The 18,023-nt window shown below is 50.1% G+C and overlaps 2 protein-coding genes across 9 annotated transcripts in view; one reads left to right on the top strand and one right to left on the bottom strand.

Moving 5' to 3' along the window:
- Positions 1 to 15,312, top strand: part of TIAM2 (TIAM Rac1 associated GEF 2) — a 197,910-nt gene extending 182,598 nt beyond the window's left edge. For all 7 annotated transcript variants that reach the window (XM_053668779.1, XM_053668780.1, XM_053668778.1 and 4 more), the window contains 12 exons: positions 205 to 384; positions 2,848 to 2,916; positions 3,425 to 3,550; positions 4,366 to 4,474; positions 7,112 to 7,291; positions 8,904 to 9,022; positions 10,402 to 10,510; positions 11,122 to 11,180; positions 11,818 to 11,923; positions 12,772 to 12,859; positions 13,121 to 13,275; positions 14,544 to 15,312. In XM_053668779.1, the coding sequence (XP_053524754.1) occupies positions 205 to 384; positions 2,848 to 2,916; positions 3,425 to 3,550; positions 4,366 to 4,474; positions 7,112 to 7,291; positions 8,904 to 9,022; positions 10,402 to 10,510; positions 11,122 to 11,180; positions 11,818 to 11,923; positions 12,772 to 12,859; positions 13,121 to 13,275; positions 14,544 to 15,154 (1,911 nt within the window). In that variant the 3' untranslated portion in view covers positions 15,155 to 15,312. The remainder of the gene's footprint in view (positions 1 to 204; positions 385 to 2,847; positions 2,917 to 3,424; positions 3,551 to 4,365; positions 4,475 to 7,111; positions 7,292 to 8,903; positions 9,023 to 10,401; positions 10,511 to 11,121; positions 11,181 to 11,817; positions 11,924 to 12,771; positions 12,860 to 13,120; positions 13,276 to 14,543) is intronic.
- An 85-nt stretch (positions 15,313 to 15,397) lies between these two features.
- Positions 15,398 to 18,023, bottom strand: part of TFB1M (transcription factor B1, mitochondrial) — a 57,225-nt gene continuing 54,599 nt past the window's right edge. The window contains exon 7 of one of the 2 annotated variants that reach the window (XM_037126134.2): positions 15,398 to 16,046. In XM_037126134.2, the coding sequence (XP_036982029.2) occupies positions 15,803 to 16,046 (244 nt within the window). In that variant the 3' untranslated portion in view covers positions 15,398 to 15,802. The other variant, XM_037126135.2, reaches the window with a different exon arrangement.

Genomic DNA, 18,023 nt, shown 5'->3' with positions numbered 1-18,023 from the left:
ACCAAAGGAGTGGAAGCCCACACCGTCCCCACCGGCATCTTAAATGACAGAGGAGTTTGGTGGATGAAGCCATTCGCCCTGGATCGTGTACATTCCCACGGAAAGGGTGCTGGGCAAAGGCGGAGACTGTCTGTGTCCTTGGTGGCCAGTGGTAGTAACGGAGAGTGTCCTGTACACTGTTCCCCACCTCCTGTCACCCCTCAGAGTGCTGAGCAGATCGCTGAGCTGTGCAGGAGTTTCAACGACACACAGACCACCAGCATGCAAGGGCCGAGGGAGAGCCGGGACCCCCCTCCGAGGCCGCTGGCCCGCCACCTGTCTGATGCCGATCGCCTCCGCAAAGTCATCCAGGAGCTGATGGACACAGAGAAGTCCTATGTGAAGGTAACGAAGGTGCTGTGCACTGTCCCCTGCTCTCTGTCTGTGATGGCCAGCGGTACGGCGGCAGGGCCCCCAGGTTGTGCACCTGCCCTCGGCCCCACCATGCACAAGGCAGAGCTTGCCCCTTAAAGAAGTGAACTGCTGCAGAGGAGGGGCTGGGCTGAGACAGTGGAGATGCTTAGGGGACTCAGAAAAAATGAGATTCTCGGCTCATTTTGTTACCAAGGTAGCTTTCGCTATGGAAACAGATGTTCTAGTTTGTCATTTGCAATCTGTGGGAAGGGAGTCGGAGTGGAGGGGCAGAGATCACGTTAGGGGGCGAGGAAAGGGCACAACTGTTTATGAGCGGCTGCGAGGCAGGCCCAGACCCTGCTGATGGCGGTCGGTGCAGGACAGGGTCCCACGGCTCATCCGATGGCATCACATGTGTGCTTCCCACACAGTCACAGGGGTGGCTCTGAGCATCTTTAGAGCCCAAAGAATTCAATTATTTACTTCTGAAGCTCCCCACTGGTGTTTGAGAAACGTTCTCTGAAGAGCACAGGAGCCGGGAAGACCGTTCTTTTGCTTTAAGCACTTACTGAGGCTTTGGAACTATATGACCCTCGCTTGGTTGGCTGAGTGCTGGACACAGCATGGCACAGGGTGGTGGACGGGGCCCCAGTCTGCCCAAGTGGCCTGGGGCAGTTCCCTGCAGCTCCCCACTCTGGGCTCTGAGACAGGTCTGCCTTTGGAGCTGCAGCGCCGCCAAGCACCTGGAATTAAACCTCGGCACGCACACACTGGTGCCTTTCATCTCCTTTCTCTGCCAGACAGACCTGACCTTCACCTTTTGTTCACGTCACTGTCATTTCATGTGGACAGGAGCAAAGGCTTTATTCACAGATAGCTCTGGAGAACTACCCAAAGCCCCCCTTTTGGTCCCACAGGGAAGAAAGGACAACTATAGAGATGACACTTCATTTCCCATTACGTCTTGACCTGTATCTACGGTGGGGAGAGGAGGCGAAATTCCAGGCAGCTCTGTGCACTTGTGGGTGTTTGAGGCCACGGGGCTCTCTTGGCACCTGAGGATGGTCACGGGGCTTTGGCCGCAGGGCCCAAGTCCCTTGGTACCAGTATTGTGGTATTTTCCTGTGAGGCCACATGGCACTAGGGGGCTGTTTCTTCATGGTGCTGCTGCTGAGAGAGTAGGGACAGAGGTTTGGGCGCAGCGGACAGAAGGGACCTTCTCTCTGCAAGAAACATGCACTTTGTTTCCTTAGGCCCCAGTGTCACCGCTCCTCGACCCCCGTGGGTCCGCGAGGACTGCTCTCGGTGTGTAAGTCCCCCTGAGCAGCATCTGCGGCACGAGCAATGACAACAGCCTGTCACTGTCTCTGATGAAATAACCAGCACCTGGTGTCTCTTGTGATTCACACACACATCGATTTTCATGTGTTAATTTGTTGTTGCTGCTGACATTTAACACAGAATTTTACTTGTTCATGCATCTAACCTGGATCTCTGCATGCGACTTGGAAATGTGGACACTGTGTGTGACCTTGAGCTAGGATTCAGTCACTTCTCCCACCTCCCTGCCCAGAAGCAGCTGCCCGGGACCTGGGGACAAGGGAAGGCCAGGGGCTTCCACTGGGAACCAGCAGGAGGCACCACAGGCCCACGCGCCTGCTCTCAGGACCTAGGATGAGGCTCTGGAAACTTCGGGCCTTACAGAGTTCAAGGTTTCCCGCTGTGAAGTGAGGGAGCCTGAGTAACTGACTTGGTGGTCAACTACTCCTGATATCTTAGCATCCAAAATTCTTCCGAATAAACAAGACAAGAAAAAGAAATCTTTTCTATTGCTAAATTACACCCTGGTCTTGGCTTCAAATAATTAAATAAAAATACCCTTTCTTCAAAGGGTTCTGTAAATATAGTCAATTCCCACTCTGCTATCCTGCTGGGGCCCTGTTTATTGGACCCTGAACTAAGGCCTGGATCGTAAACTGTAACTGCTAATGTTTGGAATTCTCCCCTCACACTCGAGCACTGGAGTTTGAAATTCTGTTAGTGCTTCCACCCCAAAGCAGGAGAGTTACCCAGATCTTGTCCTGTTCCTCTCAGCTCCACGCTGGAACTGTCACTGTGTCCCCTGAGGCCAAGGAGGCTGCTGGGTCAACCAGCAGGTGGCCAGAGCTGACAGAGCACTTAGGCAGAGCTCAGCCTCCTGCAGGGACACGCGTGCTCCTGCTGGGGTAGGTGGTCAAGCTCTCAAGAGAAGTGTGCCGTCCAGCTGCTGAACGGGTTGTGGTTTTAACCCCTTTCAATTAGGTGAGTGGTCATAACTACTTTCAAGGTCAAGAATTTCAGCAAGACATGAACTTCATCCTTCCTGTTGGGAGTCTGGAACTGTGGCCAGGGCTGCCAGAAACTCTCGGGTGTCTCGCAGACTTAAGTGTTAAACACCCTGTTTGTGTCTTTCAGGATCTGAGCTGCCTTTTTGAATTATACCTGGAGCCGCTTCAAAATGAGACATTTCTGACCCAAGATGAGGTACATAATCACCTTCCCTCTGTCTTTTAGGAGATTACATCCTCTGAACCCCAAAGAACATCCAAGACTTAGGGTCACCAGAGACCTGAGCATGGCTTCCTCCAGAGCCAGAACTGGCCTCAGTGGCAGAGGGCAAGGTCATGCGAGTTCCCAAGTGTGGGTTGGTCCTGCCCTTTTTGTAGTAGGTGCGGCCAATGACCACTTTTTAATGCATGGCATTTTAAAGTTAAATCACAGGAATTAGTTCTACTGACTCCCATCCCCACCCCCCCAATTTGCATTCTGAAAATTTTACATCCACTTCAGTTATTTTAGAATTAGGGGAATCAGAGTTATAGACTCCCTGTGTAGAAACTGCACCCTGTAATGAATGGGCTCTCCTCTGAAGGATGTACTTCTGTCTGCCTCTCAGTGAGGGACTAGTGGTTTGTCTGTGCATCGGGGAGCTAGAGCAGGACCCAGCTCTCCATTGCCTACACCCTGTTTTTGACTCCTGATTTTCACATAGATGGAATCGCTCTTCGGGAGTTTGCCAGAGATGCTTGAATTTCAAAAGGTGTTTCTGGAGACTCTGGAGGATGGGATATCGGCGTCATCTGACTTCAACATGCTTGAAACCCCCTCGCAGTTTAGAGTGAGTATTTTCGACGTCAGCCTCAGGCAAAGAGTGGCGGATGCAGCAGAATTCTCTCACGAGAAAGAAACTCTTGTCCTCTGTCTACAGGCAAGATAACGAGTGCGTTCCTTGCACCATTTCCCTCTGGTAGGTGGTGTAAGTGGGGCACGTTTTTGCCCGAGAGTCAGTGCTCAGGCAGCCGTGCCCGTGCCTGGGTGGTGGCTGCGACCCTGCTTTCACGCACGTCCGATGCAGGGGTGCAGGGTGACGGTGTGTGACCCAGGAGCACCTGCTGCCCCTGCTTCTTTGTCTCTATGGTCATGTGACCCTAGGATGAAGGCACAGGTGAATTGTTCTGGGAGCGTCTCTCCTATGGAGCCCTGTCTCCAAGGTGAGCACTGGCGCCTGGCACGGAGCCCCTGCAGGGAAGGCAAAGTGGAAGCCAGGGCCCAGGGCCCAGGCGAGTACACAGACAGCACTGTGCACCCCAAGTGCGGCCCAGTTAGCCTCGCAGCTCTACGTATGTATATGGAGATATCCACATACAACCTCTGTCCCACTTTGTCAGATGTGCTTCTGGAGCTGCTGCTTGTCCTTTGATTGCTCCTCCGCCAGAAAGTTTCCGGTCAAAGTCCAGACCTGCTGGGAATGCCAGCCTCTTCTCTGTCTGCAAGCCCCTGGGGCAGGTGACGTCCCGAGGCAGGTGACGCCCCGAGGCAGGTGCTCCGAGAGACAAGCCCCCTTGACACCAGGGCAGTCCAGCGCCGTGCGGGGCCAGCGGCCAGCAGACCCCGACTAGACCTTGTCTGACGTGACTTCTCCCCGCTTTCCAGAAACTGCTGTTTTCCCTGGGAGGCTCTTTCCTGTACTATGCCGACCACTTCAAGCTCTACAGCGGATTCTGTGCTAATCATATTAAAGTACAGAAGGTTCTAGAGCGAGGTAAGGTGCTCGTAATGGTCAGAGCTGTGCTTTTTGTATTTTTAATTGTTAACAAAGAACAAATTTATATTTAACAAGTAAGAGTAAGTGCAGTTTTAATGGACCTTGTTCCATTCTTGACCGTGAAACTGACAGACGTTAAAGGTCAATCTGTTGGTCAAAGTGGACCTGTGCTAGGAGCAGAGAGGGGGCTTAGACACGTGTCACTTGGCTGTTAAGCTACGGCTGGATTCCTTTTAGCCAAAGGCTTTGATCTGAAAACTTGGACGCATATGCCCCTGGGTGGGGATAGAAAATGTACACTGTTTTCTTTTTTGTTAATCTTATTCTTAAGCCTGAGACATTATTGCAAAAGAAAAAAAAACCCACCATCAAGCTCATAAGAAGTGAGTTAGATAAAATTAAAGCCTTTTAGAATTAAAAACCCACTGCGAAAAAATTGGTTTGTTCCGGCTCATGTCTTGCCACTGAAGTACCTTTCATCTCTCCATGCTTTTACCACCATATTTTATTTTACTGGCTTCCACTGAAGACTTTTACTGTCTTCGGTCCAAGTAGACCTGGGTGGTCATCATTCTCCCCCCCAGCTGACTGCACACATGACCTTGTGGGGCTGAGAGAGGCCTGCACTCAGGGCTCAGGACTGCAGTGGGTCCACTGTGGACACAGGGCCGGTGCACTGACCACGTGCGCAGTCAATGGGCCGGCTGGTCGGTCCAGCCTGGAAAGGGCCTTCGAAGATTTGGTGACAGCGATGACCTTCTTCAGGGGTGGGAGTATTAGAGGGCATCTTTATACTGCAGTCACCACAACCGCGTCATGAATTTGACATTCAGTCTCTTCCTGTAAAGCCCTCTAACCCTGAGATGCGTCACTGAGGCTGTTCGGTTACCAAAGGCTGCTTCCACCTCCTGCAGTCCTCACTGTCCCTCTCAGAAGATGTTCCCTGTCCCATTCTTTGGAAAGCTCGTGTCTGCTGCAGAGACGAGAGGAGGAAGCGTCAGTGATGCAGGCCCAGAACCCTGAGCTCGAGGCTGCGAGCAGCAGTCAGTCCTCACGGAGATCATGCCACCAACACGGGTCCCCAGGAATGGCCTTCCGCTCTGCTCCACGTCGTGGAACGTCCTATGAGAACACACGTAACCCCATTTAGGTTCATCTGAACTGTCCCCGGAAAAGGTCGCCAGGCTACCTGTATTCTCTAGAGTATTCTTAGAGATACGATGCCAACCTACCAAAGTCTGACCTGTCATGATGTCATGCGTTTCCAGGATAAAAATGACTTCTCCAGGATTTGAATGCCTTCTCTGGAATTACAGGAGACCCTCAGCATGATCTGCCACCCCTCTGGTGGAAGCCAGTGGACAGGCGCTGTCATCCACAGCGATGGCAAACAGTTGAGGCGGTTCTGTATCTGAAGTTTTTTAGTTGTGCCAGCAGGGCGGCAGCAGCCAGGCTAATCCCAAGCCGCCTCTTCTGTCATCAAATGCCTCTTAATGGCCTTGTCAGAGAGGATCTGGAGTTTTCTCTTCAGTGTTGCTTTCTCAAAGCCAAAGGGGGAGGTCTACTGGGACCTTATGGTTGATCCTGACACTGAGAGTTTCACCAGCTCCACTGTGTGGTGCAAACCCAGAATGTCGGAGTATCCTAGAGCAGGTTCAAGTTTAAAAACACAGCCTGGAGTGCTTCTGGTTCACCAGACCTGGCTGAGCTCCTTCTTCTCCAGTTCTCCAAACAGAGATCAGCCCCCACCAGGATTTCCTCCCAACATCCATGGTTTGCTCAATTCCTCCCCCGTCACAAGGATGAAGAAGGGTCACCTCACCACAGGCGTTGTCGGACAGTCCCATTCAAAGTGCTGCTGCATCTCTCAGAAGTTGCAACTTTTGCCTTTGTAACAAAACCTCAACAAAGGGTATATATTCTTCAAATTGGCTGAATCCGGAACAGCTGGGCAACCCTGCGGTGGCATCTGAGCAGCAGTTGGCGTGTTCACTGGCACTTTCAAAACCCAAGGCACTGGGGTCCCGGGTGCGCCCTTCATGACTGCGGATGAGGCACACCAGGTGGCTCTCGCTGCCCAGGCATATCAGGCGCTAAATCCGCTGGAAGGTGTAGATGGTTTGGAGCTGGGGAGGCAAAGGCTGCAGTACTTAGCAACTTATTTTAAAGGAAAAAAGATATTGCTTTACGAGTAGCCCTTAAGTACATAGAGTAACACTTGTTGCTAAGGCAGTGGAAAAAATACTGGTTTATATTGCTCTAAGAGTCTTTTGAGGGTTGTGGTGTAAGAGCTGGATGACACTGTGGTGTGGCTTTAGGAGCGTTTGACTCACTTTTTAGGTACCTGTCCCAATCTCCCTCCTGGGTCAGTGTTCCCTTTTGGTGTGTGGACAGTACTATTCTCACAGCCTCATGAGCTCCCTCTGCCCGAGGATGGGCACAGCTCCGATGCTGAATCCGTGTTGGCAGCTGGGCGCCTTCCCCACTGGTGCACCGGGGATTTTATTGGAGAATGGCGTTAGGAGAACTATAGACGTGCCCGACGTGTAACTCCACTCAACACTAAATGCAGTAGGAGCGAACTCATCCTGCCGTGCTCTTCTGAGGCTCTTTTCTCCGTGTGCACGATTGCAGCTAAAACTGACAAGGCCTTCAAGGCCTTCCTGGAGGAGCGGAACCCCACCAAGCAGCACTCCTCCACGCTGGAGTCCTACCTCATCAAGCCGGTGCAGCGAGTGCTCAAGTACCCTCTGCTGCTCCGGGAGCTGGTGTCGCTGACGGACCAGGACAGCGAGGAGCACTACCACCTGACAGGTGAGCGCGCAGGGCACACAGTGCGTCGCGGGGCCGCGAGGCCGGTGAGCTCCCCGCTCCCTATGCTAACACATTTCTCAGCACTGCAACTGTTAATCGTAGATAGGATTTTAACATGTGCCAAAAGCTAGATCTATGGCTGTCCCTTGAGACGGGCAAAGTCCTTGGCAACAGTGACCTCGCTGGAGTGGCCCCAAGTCCCACCTGGAGGGAGGGATGATCCCATTATCACTTCTAAAAGTAGGTCATTTGAGCCCAGAGACGTGAAAGGGATTAGGTCGGGTCACTCGGTTAGCAAACAGGGCTGTGAGCGCTGAACACCAGGCCGGTTTCCATCCTGTGAGGCTTGGTGTTTGCCGCACCTGGCCCAGCAGGTCCAATGTGCTGGGAGTGGCTCCACCTTGTGGAGGTCTCCAGGCAGCGCCTGCCTCGGAAGCCAAACTCCTAATGACGGCGCCGAAGTGTCTTCTGTCACCTCAGACATTACGGGCCTCAGCTCCAGCTTGTCCAGGCCACACAGCCCCTCAGTGTGATGGTGAGCAGAGCTGCCCCTGGAGGGAGACGGGGTGCGACTGCAGAGAGACAGTGACTGTTCTCCCAGGTCAAAACCAGGGGCCAGTTGAGCTGCATGTAGTTACACCTGGGCACCGGAAAGCCCAGTAAATGCTGCTTTTCCTGAATAAACAGCACCGAGAAGAGTGTCAGTTAAACTGGCTCTTTCACGATGCAGACATACTTTTATGTCATAAATAACAAGGACAAAATATTTTTAGTATGGAAGTGAAGTTCTATAAGTAAGTGGTAGAAATTACGATTAATACTCCAGATGCTGGGTGGAAAGTTCATTTTGCATCAGGATGGCCTTCGCAGGTGTCCTGTTCAAAGTGTTGCCCTCCACAACTCTCTCCAGACTGAATCCAAATGCTGAGTCAGGACAACAAAGCATGAAGTGACCTGAAATCTGTTTTTGAACCTTGGCAAGATCATCCTGTCCCTCATAGGCCTGTGTAAAAAAAATACAAATAAACACCACATGTAAATGCAAACAATTTCCCTGGCAAGGAAGCATTGACAAAGGCATCTGTCAGTTCTTGTTCAAAACCGTGACAGATCACAGTGCCAGTAAGTCCAGGAGCAGAGGTCAGTGGGACAGCGGGTGCCCTGAGGCCAGCCTCAGTGTCAGGGCTGGCTCCACTCCTGGTGTCCCTCCGCGGAGGTCTGGCAGAAGACATCACCTCTCCGTGCCTTAGTATTCTCACCTGTGAAGTGGGGTTGGTTACGGTTCCTGGAGTCACTAAGTTGTGGGGATTAGATGGGATCATTCACATCAATGACCTCACAGTACATGCCAAACAGAAGGTGCTCAATTAAGGGGGTAGCCGTTATTATGCGCAATACTTTTTACTTCCTTTCTTACTGCCTCATTTCAAAGAGAATTTGAGTTGGAAGACAATTCTAGATTAGAATGGTCCGTTGGAGCCCACTCTGGATAACGCTGCTGTTAAGAACCGGTCTCAAATCCTGGCTTGAATCTTGAGCTTTTTCCTTACTGCTCTCAGAGAATTTGAGACGAGCAAAAACTATAAACTAAACTTGACCTCCTGTTTCACAGAAGCACTGAAGGCAATGGAAAAGGTGGCCAGCCACATCAACGAGATGCAGAAGCTCCATGAGGACTACGGGGCCGTGTTCGACCAGCTGGTGGCAGAGCAGAGCGGGCCTGAGAAGGAGGTCAGTGGGCTGCTGAGCTGCGAGGCCTCAGACCTGCGTCTGCAGGTGACCTTCAGACGAGGCCACGCCGTTAGGGCTTTGCTGCAGGAGGGACTGCCTGCGAGTCTCATGGGGACCTTCGTGCTCATAACGAGTCAGCCACACAGTTTAGGTATAAAGGTACCAAATTTCATTCATTGGTTTAAAAACGTAACCTTACGTCATTTTAACACTACGAAAGAAAACAAGGAAGGTCACTGAGCTGCTCCTCCCTTCCCAGGGGAGAGAGGGCAGGAGGCGGGACCGATGTGGACAGCCGGCACCAGCAGAGCCGGGGTGGGTGGAGGAAGCAGGAGCCAGCCTGTGCAGAGAACCTGGGCTGTTGCCTCTTTCATTTGTTTCTTTTTGGCATCAAATATTGGTGGCTACCTTCTAACTTCCAAAAGTAGTTCAAGTGGAATTGACAATTTCTGTATTTTTTTCCCAGCTGATCACTAAATTTAGAATCTAGAGCTTTTCAAGGTGACATATAAGAAGCAATGTAATTTAGGTAGAAAAAGGCAAGAACAGAACACAGCTGGAGTTTAATTTTTTATCACAGTCAGCTTCAATGCTGATATTTTTTATTAGGCCAAGAGTAGTTTAGGGATTAGAGGTGGTTCCTGGGGAAATGTGAACAAAGGCACTGCGGACGGCTGGACACCGTGGAACTCACGCTGTGGTCCAGAGGCATCTCACCCACAGGGAATGAGTCGGACTCAGGTCTCAACTCAGTTCTCAAATACTTCGGTTTTCAACCAAATATGTTCGTGGAAAAATGTCTCGGTTGTCGAACAAAACTTCGGGTCTTGACTTTCTACCCGACAACCCTTTCACGTTGATACCTGTATGATCAGTCACGTGGCTCGCAGGTGACGAAGGAGATTTGGTTTTAGAACAAATTGCTTCTTGAACAGTTTTCCGGAATGAGGTTTGAAAACCGAGGTTCCACTGTATGTGCACTGAAGCGAAATGCCTTCACATTTGTTATTTTCCAAACAGTCTGATGCTTAGCTTGTGTTTCCAAAATCTCCACTGTCTGCCCTGGCCGGGATAGCTCAGTTCATTGTCATCCTGTAACTGAAAAGCTGCAGGTTCAATCCCAGTTCAGTTATGTGCGATCCACTGTCCACATGCATACGAGAGGCAACCAATTGATGCCTCACCCTTGCATCGACGTTCCTCTCTCTAGGTGAGGATAAAAAAAAAGTCCTCCACTATTTAAGGCACCATGTTCACAGGGACCTTAAAATCAAACTGAATGTCCGTGCATGTTGGCCAAGACCATCCACGTGTGATTCGCTCTCCAGCACGCACCTGCCCCCGGGGTTCCACATCTTCATCTCCTGTGTTTCCTTTAGGTCACAGAACTGTCAATGGGGGAGCTCCTGATGCACTCTACGGTTTCCTGGTTGAACCCATTTCTGTCTCTAGGAAAAGCCAGAAAGGACCTTGAGCTCACGGTGTTTGGTTAGTACGCCTTTCCAAAGACTGTAAACTAAAAGAGGCAGGCGATCGTGAAGCGCTTCCTCAACCCACCAGTCCAGCTAAGTCCCGATTTCCTGACGGAACTAGAATCATTAAGTTTTTGACTTAACCATTTAAACCTCCACCGCTCTGCATACTCATTGCCTTGTTCTCCCGTCCACTGCTTGGCTCAGCGGTTCTCCCCAAGTGTTACAGGAAAAGAGCGCCCAAGGCTGTTTTGAAACCTGCTGACCTAACAGTTCGCTGCACTTCAAAATGTCTTAATTCTCTCTCACCGAGAGCCAGCACGGCGAGTATAGATGGTGTTTATGCTCTGAGATGAACACCAGATTCTCAGGCTTTAATGAAACAAAACAAGAATTTTTTAAAATTCTAAGATCTACATCAGATAATGGTTTTTAAATAGGCAGGTACTTCTGCACATGCAAATATGCACAAAAGAAGCACCATTTATTCACTCATGTGCTGGCCTAGTGAGATGGTAGAGGCTCATGAGTTGGAAGAGCTTTGTTCTATTAAAATATCCAGTTCCGGTTGAACCTTGGAAGTATCTGTATAAAATAATGAAAGACTTTCTCTTTTCTTTTCCTTAGTTTTTAAGAGAGCTGTCATATTGGTTTATAAAGAAAACTGCAAACTGAAAAAGAAATTGGTAAGACAAGAATGAATTTTAATCAAAGCTACCATTTCATGGCTGTATTTTCCTATTAATGTTGAACTGAGAAGCCAGCTAAGAACCCAGGCATCACTAACCGATCGAACTTATTGCCAGGGTAATAACCCAATCAAGTACTCCGGGTATCTCCTTTTCTCCCTACGCAAGATGGCCATTTTCTACAAAGACATAGACAAATACCCATACTTGAACTACATAGAAAATCAGCTTTCATGTCTCTGAAAATGGTCCAGGCTTGCTCCATACACACGAGAGTCTGTGTAACTTTGGCTTGTTTTCAGATGACTTTTACCTTGAAACCCCCTTACCCCTGACAAAAACTAGCTGTGGGCACATAAGCCTTCGGTTTACCATTCAGACCCAAGGCTTGGTTGTCATTCTCGCCTGGCCACTCACAACTCTGCTCCCCAAACCATGGCTCCGCCTGATCCCTGCGCAGCCTGTGAGCCCCTTGGGCACTGGGAGCCTGAGCTGACCCCTCTGGCGCCCCGAACACACCCACCCGGTTTGGAGGGGCCTGGCACCTGGGAGAACTCCGGGCGTCCACCCGGTGCATGCGTACCCCTGGGTGAGAGCTTGCTTTAACCTTTTCTTGGGGACTTTCACATTACAGCCCTCCAATTCCCGGCCTGCACACAGCTCTGCTGACTTGGACCCATTTAAGTTCCGCTGGTTGATCCCCATATCCGCCCTTCAAGTCAGGCTGGGGAACACGGCAGGTAAGTGTTCCCGGCAGTGCAGCGCCAGAAAGCACGTTTTGGACTTATGTGGATGGCGGAAAGAACATAAGAAAGAACCTTGGCGATAATTTTTGATGTTTTATAGACAAGGAAAGTGAGGATGTCTCCTCATAGAGTTTTGAAGAAAGTAAATGCCAATGGATGGCTTTTCTTAGGTCCTTATTTTTACTATCAATACTTTTTCCAACATTTTTCTTCCTGCCTAATATCCTTGATGCCCTAAAATTTGTTCAATTCTTCATAGATGAAGCAGTATCATAAATGATGTAAAAAGGAAAAAAAATCTTCAACCCTGTAAAACGTGGAGAAATCCTTCCCAAGTGACCGTGTTCCGGTGACAGTGTCTCTCTGCTGATGGAAAGAACCAACAGGCAGTGACATTCTAGGCAACAGGCAGTGACATTCTAGGCATCTGTTTAATTTCTGTCAGAGCAGTTATGCTTCCCACAACATGCCTGCCTTTGGACTTGGCCTCTTTCACCTCAATAACCTGAGCACTTCCCACCTACTGTTCCTTCCAAGGAACGGGGTTGAAACATGGGACCCATTTAACCCCTTCCCTAGAGACACGGAGCCCAGGGATAGGGAGGAAGCACCAAAATGAGTGGAAAACTTCATCAGCAGATGTAAAAAGTAGCTAAAAAGTATTCTAACGTCGTGTAAGTACTTGTGGAAGTCATACACGCAATGCACCACAGGATGAGAATCAGGTTGGAAGTATGTGACGTTTGAAGAAGTGACTAAATGATGGGCTTTACGTTTCCTGAGCGTCCGTTCCAGCCTTGTTGGCAAAGCTGTGCACTGTCGTTTCTCTCGCCCTTTACCAGGGACAGAGAACAATTCCGTGTGGGAGCTGATCCACACCAGGTCGGAGACGGAGGGGCGGCCGGAGACCGTCTTCCAGCTGTGCTGCAGGTAGCGCCGGCTTCAAGGTCGGGAGTGAGAGAGAACGATGGGCTCGGAAAAGGGGGATTCCTTTTAGTGCCTCCTGCACTCTGATGACTTCGGGATCACACCCCGCCACCCACAGGACACCTGAGGCTCTAGTGTAGCATACACTGATTAAAACTGGGCCCAAGTCCTAGCGCTCCACAGACAAGGGACACAGAGGTTGGTGACTCGGAGCACGAAGACACTGGACACTAATGCTGTTCTCTCTCCCTCCCCCGCCCCCAGTGACAGTGACAGCAAAACCAGCATCGTCAAGGTGATTCGATCTATTCTGAGGGAGAACTTCAGGCGTCACATCAAGAGTGAATTTCCCCTGGAGAAAATGTGCAAGGACCGCCTGGTGCCCCTTAAGAACCGGGTTCCTGTTTCAGCCAAGTTAGGTGAGAACTTTGCTGGCCTCCAGTGTAGTCAGCAAAGCCGAGCTTCTCTAAAAGGAGACAGGCTCTTGTGATACGGTGGTAAGTCACCACTTTGTAAACTACCCGGGCAACTGTGAGCTCTAACTCAGACGCCCAAACGCACAGGGCGGTGCGAGACGCCACTGGCATATTTATTTTCTTTTAAGAAACCTGAACACGAACCCTTGCTCCCAGACCTCCTTTTATACAACAACCGCCCCTCAACCCCACACTCCTGGCTTAGCACCAGTGGACACGGGCTCTGCCTACCATCTGCCCTGTTTCCCCGATGAGACGGACAGGAGTCCAGGGACTCGGCCCCGCTCACTGCAGCAGTCCCGGTGCTCAGAACAGCGCAAGGCATCTACAAAGTCAGTACTCAACAAATTAAGATCGAGAAACCTAAATATTCTTATCCAATCAACAGGTCAGGAGGTATACATTTCAGATCACTCTAGTCTTATTCTGCCTGTTTTAAATTTTGACCTTAAGTTTTTAGAAACTTCTTTCTATATTAACTATTGTTATTATCTTTGATCTTTTTTTTTAACACTTACAAAATGTATATGTCTTTTTTTTGGTCACAGTTTGAGCTCTTCCAATTAACTATGTAGTTTCTATTTTCTCCCTCTCTTGCCGAAATAAGCTGGGGCCATGAAATCAGGGTATCGTCCGCACAGACACCACAGCTGAGAGTTCCTTCCCCCGAGCCCAAGAGAAATCAGTGACATGCCCACACAATGATTAAATGTTCCTATTAAATCTCTGCAAGTTGGTTGGAAGTTCCAGCAGAGACACGTCCCATGAGAGATAAAGAGCATTTTCTACTTTTAATTAAGCAGCAAGGGAAATAAACAGTGAGAAGGTAGGCCCAGGAAGAGAGTAATCTTGGTTATCATATTACAAAGTAAGTTAGTGAAGAAAGGGAACCTAAATTTTGTAACTCTTCAATTGACCCATTAGTAAAACAAGAATCCTAGCCCTCAATAGTTCATAGCTTATTTTTCTATCTAAATAATTGAGCTCTGATGACTAGTCATCTAAAAACACCAAATCCCTCAATGTAGTTTCAGATAAAATTTCTACACTTGTAGTTCAACGTTCTATTTTGCTCAAGCTCCAGGCCACGTGGTAACTGAAGTGAGATGATAGAGTCTTAGGTAATTCAGGTATTAATCGTACAACTTACAGCACACACTGTGGCGGCCGTTTCTCCATCACAAGGGCTCCATGTGCTCTTCTCCTTGCAGCTTCATCCAGGTCCCTGAAAGTCCTCAAGAACCCCTCCAGCGGTGAGTGGCCCGGCGAGCCCGGCAAGGGCAGCTCGCTGGACTCCGACGACGGCAGCCTGAGCAGCGGCACCCAGGGCAGCGGCTGCCCCCCGGCCGGGGGCGGGCAGGACTCCCTGAAACACCCCGACGCAGGCCTCCCGGATTTTCCAGACGGCCTCATCAAAGAGAGCGATATTCTGAGTGACGAGGACGAGGACTACCATCAGGCCCTGAAGCAGGGCAGCCCCACCAAAGACATCGAAATCCAGTTCCAGAGACTGAGCATCTCCGAGGACCCGGACCCTCACCCGGCCGAGCAACAGCCCAGCACGGACGGCCCGCCGGGGGCGCAGCAGCGCAGGCTGGTCCGGGGGCACTTCTGTGCCATTAAACGAAAGGCAAACAGCACCAAAAGGGACAGGGGAACCCTGCTAAAGGCACAGATGCGTCACCAGTCCCTTGACAGTCAGTCTGAGAATGCCAACCTCGATCTCAATTCCGTCCTTGAGCGAGAATTCAGCATCCAGAGTCTGACGTCGGCCGTCAACGAGGAGTGTTTTTATGAAGCGGAGGGCCACGAACAGTCTTAGTGGCCTCGGCCCTGATGCGGGGTAAACTCGTCTCGCCTCCGAACTGGTGGTGAAGTGGAGATTGCAGAAAAACGACTCATCATTGGGTTTTGTGCAGTATATATTTTCCCACAAAATAGTTGTAAAGATTTAAGTTATTTTAATTTATTGTGGATCAGAAAACTAGATTAACCTGGTCAGAATCTGTAAATTAGTTTACATCCCTTTTGAGCAGGTATCAAAATGACTTAGAACTCTTAAAGCTGAGTCTAATTATTTTAATTTATGTGGAAAAAGTAAGGTGGGGAAGTTGTGATTAATAGCTTTTTAAAAAAGTCATGTTTTTCAATCCTCTGGGCATTTTCTTTGAGCTGTTAGTTTTGCTTTATTTAAAGCATATTTAAATTATTTCGATGTGGGTTAGGGACACAATGTGCAGATACTCCATTTTTGTAAGGTGGTAATAGATGCTGTTTATACTAAACATGTCATATCTATGCAGTATATATTAAAAGGAAGCTCGTACTGTAACTTGACCACCATACTTATTTTCTCTAGCAAGCTGTACAGTAAACGGGGAGGAGTCCCCTCTCGTAACTGGCGGTCAGAGCACACGGAGGCCCGGCCTCGTGACGGGCGCTGTGCGTCTGGCCGGCCCCCGCATGGCAACTACAGCCTGGAATGCCCCCTGTCGTCCTCTTGCTCCTGACTTCTGCATTTATTGTCCCTGCATTCTTCTCTGAAATTATAAGCAAAGAGCTGTGGGTCTTCATCACACATTTTCCGGTACACATCACAGAGGCTCCCGAAGTGGGAGACGGAGAGGTGGGTGGGGCGGAGGGTGGGGTCCACGTCCGCCATCTGCAGCAGCTTTCCGGTGCTTTCTAAGCGCTGCGCTTCTGGGAATAGCATTCTAAGAAGAGGAAAAGACCAGAATTTTACTTTAGGAATGCCGTAAGCCCCGACGCCTCCTTTTGTCCTCACTGGAAAATGGCACGGCCCTGACAACTGAAGCGACCACAAGGTGCAGCGGGAGCTGCGGGCCTGCTGCCTGGCTCTGAGCCCGGGAGGAGGAGGGCTGCCGGTTCCCCGGCAGGCGGCAGGGCCGGCGCCGCGGCAGAGCTCATCTGACCCGCAGGCGTGTGCTCCCGGGAAAAGGTCCCCAAAGCTAGGTCTGTACACGCGTCTCCAAGGTAAGTTTAAAGTAACATCTGTTCAGTCGTATTCTTAGAAACAGAAGTTTCATTTGCCACATTTTTCAGTACAAAAGTTGTTGATTCCTGTGTGTCATCATCAGATTTGACTGTTTATAATTTCAACGTAGCTTTGGAACTCTTCACCCCAAAATAACCTTTCTTCACAAAGTTAGAAAACAGTTGATGGGAAAATGCAAATATTTATTTCCCCTCTTTAAGATGCATTGACGCATCTTTAAAATTGATTTGAGGTAATAGTTCATATCTCATCTAACCGAGATCATCGTTTTCAAATGAACAGGAAAACAGACCATGAAATACTGTGAAACTTCACCTGGATTTCACTCTTCTCTCAGGTCTGAGAGGCCTGACAGGGCTGGGCAGAGGTCACGGCCAGGGCAGAGTGAGTTTCCTCACAGTGACATGCTCCCAGTGAGAACTGCACGTTCCCTGCCCCCTCGGGGAGCTGGCCAAGGCCAACTGTGGCGTAACTGCAGGACGCCAGAGGTCGGAGCGGGCCCAGCACCCGTCCCTACCTGCACAGGGCCTGCACCTGTGAAATGAGGGGCCATCCTCAGGGGTTGTCCTGGCAATACCAGCTCAGACCAAAACCAGAATTTCCAAAAGCAGGACATACTTTTCGTGTCCCCCAGATCAAGGCTATCCACTGCAGTGTTTGGGCCACACCTGCGTGAAGGGTGGGTGGGGGCTGACGTCCTGGGTGCTGGCTGGGGCTGCAGGGACTGTGCCTTCATTCTCACGGGCACCGGGAGCCAGAGGCAGCTCTGTCGTTAACCTGCAGCTTCAGACTGTGCTAGAGAAGCAGTGACTCTGGTGAAGTACAGACTCCGGCCAAATGAAGGGCAACAAATGGCAGGTTGAAGGTTTAAGGTCCGTCGTCTCAAATCCTCAAGACTGAGTCATGCACGGTGATGGTCTTGGGAGGTGGCTGCCCGGCCGTGCCTCCTGTGCTGAAGGGGCAGAGGTCACAGAGCAGGAGAGGGGGGTTAAGGTGGAGTTATGTGGTGTAGGGGGCAGTTAGAAAATGAGAACTGCGTGCCTGTAAAGATTAGCCACTTTAAAGAGCTAAAATGCTGACTACGGCAGATGGATCTCTTTTAAAAACACATTTTCCTGCTTTCTTAATCAGATCACAGTTGGGCCTAATATTTTCTAGGCTGTCACGGTACACGTAACACCACGGTCACATCAGGCCTGCCGAGGCACAGGGCTCCACCCAGGTTTCTGAGGGGGCCGCCATGAGCTCGTCACTAAACAGAAAAGGGCCACATGCACACCCTGGGACATCATCCTGGATGCTCAGAAGTTACACTTGCTGTGTAGTTCTGTGTCCTTAAAGAAGAGATACAGTAACCTGGTGAGAAGAAAACATCTTACGGTAAGAATTACAGGGTGTGGCAGAAGTAGGTTTACAGTTGTTTGCATGGAAAATACAAGAATTAACTTTTGTGTACTGACAACTATAAACCTACTGTTGCCCCAGCCGGTAGGTACTTGATCTTTGTGGAGGTTCCTGCCAGAGCGGCCACACCCTTTGGTGCTTCCTGAGTGGCACGGGAGGGAGGAGCATCTTTTGTTTTTCATAACAGGCCCTTTCAACCAGAGCTGCGTCTGTACTAACGAGGTGCTTCTTGGTGGGCCCCTGGGTGGCTTCAGGATGAGGGACAGCTGCC

Source organism: Artibeus jamaicensis, unplaced genomic scaffold (assembly GCF_021234435.1).
Source record: "Artibeus jamaicensis isolate MK-2021 breed Jamaican fruit bat unplaced genomic scaffold, CSHL_Jam_final contig_497, whole genome shotgun sequence".
Classification (NCBI taxonomy): Eukaryota; Metazoa; Chordata; class Mammalia; order Chiroptera; family Phyllostomidae; genus Artibeus; species Artibeus jamaicensis.
Note: the sequence above shows the minus strand (reverse complement) of the source record. Positions and strands in the feature narration are given on the sequence as shown.